Source organism: Eucalyptus grandis, chromosome 9 (assembly GCF_016545825.1).
Source record: "Eucalyptus grandis isolate ANBG69807.140 chromosome 9, ASM1654582v1, whole genome shotgun sequence".
Taxonomy (NCBI): Eukaryota; Viridiplantae; Streptophyta; class Magnoliopsida; order Myrtales; family Myrtaceae; genus Eucalyptus; species Eucalyptus grandis.
This window is the reverse complement of record NC_052620.1, coordinates 35,465,600-35,474,893: the sequence shown is the minus strand read 5'-3', so window position 1 is coordinate 35,474,893 and position 9,294 is coordinate 35,465,600. Positions and strand designations below refer to the sequence as shown.

At 43.3% G+C, this 9,294-nt stretch overlaps 1 protein-coding gene across 1 annotated transcript; it reads left to right on the top strand.

Moving 5' to 3' along the window:
* The first annotated feature begins 5,096 nt into the window (after window positions 1–5,096).
* Window positions 5,097–9,294, top strand: LOC104419546 (probable L-type lectin-domain containing receptor kinase S.5). Its single transcript, XM_010031239.3, is given in 5 exon segments — window positions 5,097–6,097; window positions 6,100–6,192; window positions 6,195–6,356; window positions 6,359–6,490; window positions 8,292–9,294. Coding segments are annotated over 5 exon segments (2,070 nt in total). The 5' UTR covers window positions 5,097–5,247; the 3' UTR covers window positions 9,125–9,294.

The window sequence follows — 9,294 nt, the reverse complement described above, 5'->3', positions numbered from 1 at the left end:
TCGGGTTTAGTGCTCACCTCGAATTACTTCGAATAGATTTTTTAATCATGTCGAGGGCATATGGAGATGGATTACTCTCTCCGGTTTTCCAAAGATACTGACAAGGAAATTCCCATCACTTCTTTCTCGGAATCGGTCTTGCAAATTTATCTTCCATTTCGCGGTTTTTGTAATGTCATCACCGATGATTCAAGGAGAAACTCGTCGCATTCGTCACCTAATTTTCCATTTCTTACCAAATTTTAATTCGCTTTCGTTTTTTAGTACTTTAGACTTTCTATAATTAAAATTCAGGATTTATATATCCAGCACTCTTTTTTAATTAATTTTTATTTTCGTCTCATAAAACTTTCGGTATCTCCCCGGATCACTCCCTTTCTTCCGAGTATTCACCCAGTTAAAATTATCTATATTTTTCATCATATTCCTTAATCCTTAAGGTGCCTTAATGTCTATAAATGTGATTAACCATTTATAAATAGGCTTTCCTAGCTTCAAAACTCAACTCTCTCTCTCTCTCTCTCTCTCTCTCTCTCTCTCTCTCTCTCTCTCTCTAACTCAGAGTTATAGTTGCTTTCTTAAAAAATCGGATGAGCAGAGTTGATGCACTTCTCTATATTTAGTTAAGAACGCGAATGATCTCGCATCTTTTTACTGATAACTAGCTGCAATTCGAGCGTTGATTTTTAATTGGATTATTAGAGCGTACAATGTGATGGCCTCCGCGGTTGATTCGATGATTTATTTGCTCTTTTTATGATGCTCACATCGTAAGTACATAAGAATTTCGCTAAAACACGCGTTTTATTATAAAATTACGCAGAAACCGACGCATGTGGCCAATCAAATGTAAGTCAATATAAAGAAATTACTAAAGAAATCAATGAGCAATGATTAAAGAAAGAAACATGGAAGGGGGAGGTGAGGGGTTCAAATCCCCACCTTCTCAGGAGGGATAGGGTGGGGACGCGTAAGTTTTAGGAGTGGGTTTCGACTCCCACGCCCTGCAAGAGACGAGGCAAAAGTCTGAGAGTGAGTGTAGAGTAGGACTGACCAAAAAAAAAAGTGTTTCTTGAACCCCAAAGTCATACCAATATATTGACAATTGTATTTTTTCACAGTCCCTTGCGGAATACTCATCAAGAAAATTCAGATGGAAAACATACACCCTTTCTATTCCGATGAAAATCTTCACTTGCTTGCCGATTGAATCCGAGAAAGATTAGACAACAAATCCAAGCAGATCTCGCTGACGGCTAGATAGAAGTCGAGCACTTGTTATAGGCTTTTGCCTAATTGAGACGAAAATTGTCATGTCCTTGTTTCATCAAAAATGTAACGATGAAATATCTTTTGAAGTATAAAGGATCAATGAATGAATCGATAAAGATTGTGTAGGGCCCTTTATTGATTTTGGATGGGAAGGTAAGTGGTAAGAAATTTAAAGATATGGAGTTTGGAGATAATTGCGGTTAGTCATGTAACTTGTTGGAAAGTAAATAGAAAGATAAATTTTGCCAAAGAGCTTTGAATCTTGGGATTAATTGGGGATACTTTACAATGAACACACTTGAGGTATTTTATAACACTAGTTACATACGACATTTACTGAGTTTGAATAAAGAAAAAACTTCTTAATCCTATAAGTGCTTATAAGAAGCTACATGATCTCTTATTATATGGCATCACTTATTCACAAGAAGTTATAAAAGTCCTACGGAATCAAGCGTTTTTGTTCTTATGTGGAATTCAACATCACTGCCTTCGAGTTCAGAGCTTAGTAAAATCGGCAATAGCCTTATTGACTGGTGAAGCTTTTGTCGATAACTTCCACTTCGTTGATGACTTCGCTGGCTTCGTGTTGATTCTTCAAGTTGTCAACTGATCTGACCATATTATTACTATCGACTAAGTTTGCCACTCGTCGGTAATAATTAAATGTTGGTCATTTTTTGGTATCAACAATTCTTTTATTTATCGCTATCATATTTCGACCCAAATGACTCCACTGAAATTTTACTTTCCTCCTCACGATACAAGTAGGGTCATATTTCGTGCAGTGAACTGACATTCGAGACATTATTTAGAAAATTTCATAGTAGTTCCTCACATAAAAGGCCAAACAAGATGCAGATGTTGAAACAAGACAAGATTTTGAATATAAATACTCTACCATACTAAGTGATAGGCGTTATCATCTTATGCCGATTCTGAAACCTCAATAAACACAAATCAATGAAGACAACAAAGACAATGTTTTTAAACATGCTTCCGTTCGAAACGTCCCTCGTCAAAGTCCTCAATTCAAGGCCAAATTACTCACGATTTCACAATAGGGTAATCTTAGATGTCGACATGGCTACTGAAGGTATGTGCAGATCTGCAGAACTGAATCGAAAGTGTTGACGCTGCAAGATTTTGTAGAGGAAAGAAGAGGACCCTTATCCCTCACCAGAAGAAGCAACTACTTCAGAGCAATAAAGACTTGCAGAGACTTCGACTTGATCTGACTCAGGACAACGATTATCATATAGTTCGCGTCAGAAGGTTCCAAAGAGGTTAAATAAACAAGAAACTTCCTTTGTTTCGAGTGTAGTCATCGAAAACCTTCTGCTTCGCCAATGGTCGACTATTTTAATTGCAGAAATTCATCACCTGTGTTTACTCAGCCATGACATGGGCATCTTGAATCTTGATCTGATCTTCACAGAAAGGACAAGCTTCCATTAGGTGTAAACAGCTTAACATTCTTGCTGTGACTGGCACTTGTTTGTCACTTTGTGAACAGACTTATTGAATCATACCAGTCTTGCCACGTTTTCTTTGCCATGGTCAGATATGTTCCTCTGAGTCTCGGATCATTATTTCATTCTGTCATTTTTTGTTTTCTTGGATTGGTTTTCATCTCTGCAGAATTGGTAGATTTGGGACTAAACCAGGGGCGCCGTGACAAAAAAATCTAAACTAAATCTTTTTTCTTTTTCCGGCCAAAAAATATCACGAAATTCCTTACTTTGGGCCATCAGGCTGTACAGGTTGGATGGACATTTTGCTATGTTGATGTGGAGCGGATCTAGCCACGAGTTTAGACTTCAAGCATTTTCCTTTCGGTCAATTTCTTGAAACCCAGTTCGAATTCTTTCATTCCTTGCTATTGCAGGAAATGTGCAATGTAAGGGAAGCTTCACATACACCCCAAACTATGAAGCGCTGACTTTTACAAAGTCAGACTTGCTCACTGCAGACTTTACTGGTCTAAAGTGCCATCTGATCTTATCCCCTGAAGCTTTGATGAGGTAATAACTTATACAGTTTCCTCAAGTTTCCTCGTTTAAGTGCATAAACTAATTGATATTCCTGTAGGAACCAAAATTTCTATTTGATTATATGGTAATATGTCAACATCATCAATCTTTTTATTTCACCATTAATCTCATGAAACCGTGTCCAACGAACACCTTCTGACTCGGACCAAAAGTAAACAAAAAAGAGAAGCTTAAAGATACCATCTTTATAAAGTTGCTTCGTGATAATGGTCTTTATTCGATAATCACGAACACAAAGCAGAACTGATCCAATACCGCGAGCAAAAGCTAACCTTTTTTCCGATCCATAGCATGATCAAAAGAGATCTAATTCTCAGGTGCATGATGGTGCGATGTTTTCTCAAGTGGGAACTCACTAATCCCTGCATAAATTTTTCAACTTTGGTTTCGCCTTTTTCGTTACTTTATATGGAGGGCACGTTATCTGTAAAGACTGGAGACAGGTGCATGAGCTAGAGCCTGGAGAGAATATTTGTTAATCATGGTCGGACTGCAATACTAAACAAGAATCACGATTAACCAGGCTGGCAGCTTTCTTTAGTGTGTATATTAATTTGTGTCTTTATCAAGCCACAGCATCTTCCATAAACCTGTTCACACCAGCAGACGAGTGCAAATCGCCCTAACTTGTCAAACTAAATGCCAAGCGAATCGATGAATTATGAATTGTTCAAACCCACTGTCCCAGATAGAATCTGCTCTTTTCTCTTCTTTATGTCAAATAACAAGGCTTTAAAGAACCTATTAACATGATGACCGCATAAATATGGTTCCTCGATATCAAAAGAATAACATTCAACATGTGAAACGTTGCCATGGTAGATTTCACGAGCTCATTATTCAAGCTGCTGATTATTACTACTTGTGTATGCTTTCAACCTTGTACGAAATTAAGAACAAAGTACTTCCTTTGTGTTTCTAGCTAGGATGAAAATGGCCATCTGCGACATATTTGCTTCAAAATGTCATGCCCGGCAGATCAGTCAACTGTGGACCGTGAAGCCTTTTGAACTCGTCCCATAGCCGAAGTTACTCGTTTATGCAGAAGTTTGTTCTGAGATGAGCTTATACGCGGCGAAATGGTCCAAACCGCGCACAGGACCGAGTTCATCTTCGAACCCGAACTTACGCACCTGAACCAGGTGTCATCTGCAGGCTATATATGACGACTATGCACATATGATGTAATTAGAGGAAGAGCAGTACAAAGTGCAGGTCCGCTTGCCCTCAAAATGATTGGAAAGTCCAACGCTAAGAAAAATATAGAAATTTGACCATTCATCAGGGCTCGAAGAGGAGAAGATAATTTCCTCCTAGTGGAGATTTCCCTTTCTTTGAAGACAAACAAGGAAGGATTTCGATTTTTTTTTCAATTTCGATTTTGTTGTTCTCTCTCACGCTCATTTTGACGCACTAGATTAAGTTCATTTCAACGGTGCAATCAAAGACAGGAATAACCTTGGTTGATATGAGGGAGAGCGCAAGTAATGCTAAGTTCTCAATATTAAATTGAGTCGAGGTACAAAAGTAGATATGTCTCTCGGACGGACTTTACATGCTCAATTATTTAGTAACGTTGAATATCTGTTACAGGGTCCATAGATCCTAAGCCCATTTTACAAATAATTAAGCTAAAGCAATTTTGTCCCTGGCGTCTTTACGCGTGGTGGGATTATTGTATTGGAAAGTTCCAAGCAATGAGTCAGTGAGAGAGAGAGAGAGAGAGAGTGAGAGCGAGTGTTATACGTTTAAAGACAAACGGAGAAAACGAGGCCACCGTGAGAGAGAGAGGGGGGGTTGTCATATGTTTAAAGAAAAACGGAGGAAAAGAGGCCACCACAGTATTCTCCATCTCCTTCCTTCTTCTAGTTCTTCTTCATCGTCTTCTTGAATCCCACCAAACCCCTCAAGCTTCCATGAAATGGGCCGAGCTCTAGCGCCTCTCCTGGCTAACTTCACCTTCTTCCCTCTCCTCCTCCTCCTCCTCCTCCCTCTCATCTCTCCGTCACAGTCCCTCAAAGTGCAAGATCTCCAGTTCGGCCCCTTCGATCCCTCCTACTACAACAAGTTGAACGTCGTCTTTCCGGCCACCATCTCCAACCAGGCGCTCCAGGTCACCCCCGACTCCACAGGCAACTTCCCCCTCCAGAACAGATCTGGCAGGATCCTCTACAAGCAAGGCTTCAAGCTCTGGGACGGGCCCCCCGAGGCCCCCACCAAACTCGCCTCCTTCAACACCTCCTTCGTCATCAACATCTTCCGGGTCAACAACGCTACCCCCGCCGAGGGCCTGGCTTTCATTGTCGCGCCGGACCAAACCCTCCCGGCGGGGAGCTCTGGCGGCTACCTCGGGCTCACCAACGCCGCCACCGACGGCCTCCCCAGCAACCACCTCCTGGCCGTCGAGTTCGATACCTTCAATCAGTCCTATGACCCGGACGCGAACCACGTCGGCCTCGACATCAACTCGGTCCACTCCAACCAGACCGTCTCGCTGGCGAACCTAGGCTTCCAGCTCGCTCCGAACGGCACCAAATTCTTCCATGTCTGGATCGAATACGACGGCGGCCAGAAGATCTTGGAGGTCTACATGACCGACGAGGACCAGTCCACCCCGACGAAGCCCAAGCCGGGGTCTCCAATCATGACGGCGAGCCTGGACACGAGCAAGGTGGTGAGCCAGAACTCCTACTTCGGGTTCGCTGCGGCGACCGGGGACAACGTGGAGCTCAACTGCGTGCTGGGTTGGAACCTAACGGTGGAGGAGCTGCCGAAGGGCACGCCGCGGGGTTGGTGATCGGGCTGGCCGTCGGCATCCCGGTGGCGGTGCTGGCGCTGCTCGGGGCGGCCGCCCTGGGCGTCTGGGTGAGGCGGCGGAGGGGGCGGCGAGCGACCCGAACATCCTGGGGACGCTGAAGAGCTTGCCGGGGACGCCGAGGGAGTTCAAATTCAGGGATCTGAAGAAGGCGACGGGGAACTTCGACGAGAGGAACAAGCTGGGGCAGGGAGGGTTCGGGGTGGTGTACAAGGGGTGCTGCCGACGGAGAACCAGCAGGTGGCGGTGAAGAAGTTCTCGAGGGACGAGCTGAAGAGCAAGGACGACTTCCTGGCGGAGCTCACCATCATCAACCGCCTGCGCCACCGCCACCTCGTCCCCTTGCTCGGTGAGTACGAATTCTTGCTATATTTCTCCTTTTTTAATTCATTTTATTCCCTTTGTTTTTATTTTTAATATCGATGCATGTTTTTTCATTGAAAGTTGACGGAGCGCACGTTTGAAAAAAAAAAAAAAAAATTGCTTTTTAAATGAATGAATTTTGATAAAGGGTTTTGAAAAAAAAAAATCTGTCCTTAATATTTTTCATTTATCTTGAATTTTTTTTTTTTTTTTTTTTTGGGAAATAGAAACGTTGGAAATGCTGATAAGACTTTTCTTGAATAGTCAAATTATGGTTGCTTGGAAAGATTAGAAATAGACGTTACATACGGCTTCTTGGAATATCACGTTGAATTTTGGAATTTTTGGAGTAGGTTCAAATCAACACGTTTCTTTGATGATGGCTCAGAGAAAATTGGGAGGGAAATCGGTTCAGGAATCATTATGAATGATTATGTATCTATTTATATAATTAGGAATAAAAAGCTTAGGGAAATTAAAATTTAAACACATTTCTAAAACTACCCACCTTCTCCAATCAAAGGATGCTCAATCTGTCAAGACTTCAGCCTATAATGATTACGTATAAGGAAATGTTAGGAAACTAATTATCCGTTTATTCTAGGAGAAAATTCAGCAATTGAGTAATTACGGGCCAATACGGAAGAGCCTCAAATATAGTTGACTCTTGAAATCCATTCCCGGTCCGCCCTCCCACCACCCTTTTATTTTATTCATTTTATATATTTATTTTCACCAAAAATTGCACTCCAATTCAAGACTCTGCATCCTACTAAATAAAAGTCAAACATTGTTTTAACAGAAAAACTTGCCAAAGTCTCCTCCTTTCCGAAATAAGAAGAAAGATTTGATAAAAACGCCGGCTTCCCTAAATGTGGTGGAAACTTGTGATGAATGTGTATTTAAAGATGTGGGTTTGTTTAGCATAACACGCCATACGAATCCACATCATTTTGAGAAAGCATCATCTCTTTCTCTTTAATAACGTCAAGATGGCTAAATTAAATTCGGGAAAAAATTTAAATTTTAAGAAAATGGCCACCTAACTCGAAAGTATCATATGGTCTGCTAAAATCCACATCGAGTGTTTTGGTGGGCGGGTGGTAGAAAACTAACCTGGCAAAAACGTGTTAGCTTAGCTTTTCCGCCGGTCCAAAGACTCTATCATTAAAAGAAGAGTTTGACCGTCCAGTGGGACCCACATCAGATAGCTGCCGGGCCCCCCGCCGCGCCACGCCACGCGGCTGGAAATGCCCCCCTGTTTTCTTCATGAAGAGAAACTCATCCTGAAAAAGTGATTTCGTTTTTTTTTTTAATCTATTTTCTTTACACATTTATATTTATTATCGTCTGTTGAATATGCAAATATTATGTTTTTATTAAATTGGAAAATTTGACAACTTGTCTCTTTGAGCCACCCCCAAACGCGTCAAGGCTGGCCGCGAATCTCGGCACATGCGCTCAACGAAAAATAGAATAAAAAAATCATTCTTTTTGCGTTAATTGGAGTTTCGATATCTGCTCCATGTACGACGTCATTTCCGTTCGTGTAAATAATCGGGGAAATAAAGAAGAAGAAAATTCATGTTGACGTTGGGATTGAGGTATCGTGAGCTTGGCATATAAATTTGTAATGTGGGAAATTCGTATTTTAATTATCATGATGTTATCAATTATTAGTTTCATCGTGGGATACGGTATAACTTTCACCGAAAGTTGATGAAAAGGCTGCTGATCGAGGTTACCCGGTTTTTTTTTCTTTTTCTTTTTCTTTTTTTCTCCGATAGGATGGTGCCACCAGAATGGGATGCTGCTCTTGGTCTATGACTTCATGCCGAATGGGAGCCTCGACAGGCACATCTTCTGCGGCCCGGATACGCAGGCTCTAGGGTGGAGCCACCGCTACAAGATCGTCACCGGCGTCGCCTCCGCCCTCCACTACCTCCATGATGAGTACGACCAGAAGGTCCTCCACCGCGACCTCAAGGCCAGCAACATCATGCTCGACTCCAACTTCAATGCCCGACTCGGTGACTTCGGCCTTGCCCGTGCCATCGACAACGAGAAGACCTCCTACGCCGAGCTCGAGGGCGTCCCGGGAACGATCGGCTACATCGCCCCCGAGTGCCTCCACACCGGCAAGGCCACCCGAGAGTCCGACATCTTCGGCTTCGGCGCGATCATCCTCGAGGTGGTGTGTGGCCAGCGCCCGTGGAGGAAGGCCGGGTATGGCGGATTCCAATTCCTAGTGGACTGGGTGTGGTCACTCCACCGCGACGGGCGGATCCTGGAGGCCGTGGACGAGCGCCTGGGCGGGGACTACGAGGCGGAAGAGGCCCGGCGGCTGCTGCTCCTCGGGCTGGCTTGCTCCCACCCGACCGCTGCCGAGAGGCCCAAAACCCCGACCATCGTGCAAATTCTTTCCCGGTCGGTGGATGTGCCGCGCGTCCCGCCTTTCAAGCCCGCGTTCGTTTGGCCCTCGGCGAGCCCACTGACCGAGGATGGAGATACCATGGACGTGACGCCGATGACGTCGTCATCGCGGTTCGGGTCAGGCTGGACGCCGAGATTTGTGAGTAAAGAAAGCGATGACGGGTACGCCAACAGCTCTCCCGTGTGAGATATGAAAGATTGGAATGGCCTCGTGGGACTGCAACAGTGCTGCGGGGAAAAGAAAAGTTTTTTTTTTCTTTCTCCTTTTTAATCATGATTTTCCCTATATCATTTTCATTGGCGTGTACATCGTATTTCTTTTTTGTTCGATTTACTAATTTAGTTGTTCTTTTTTTT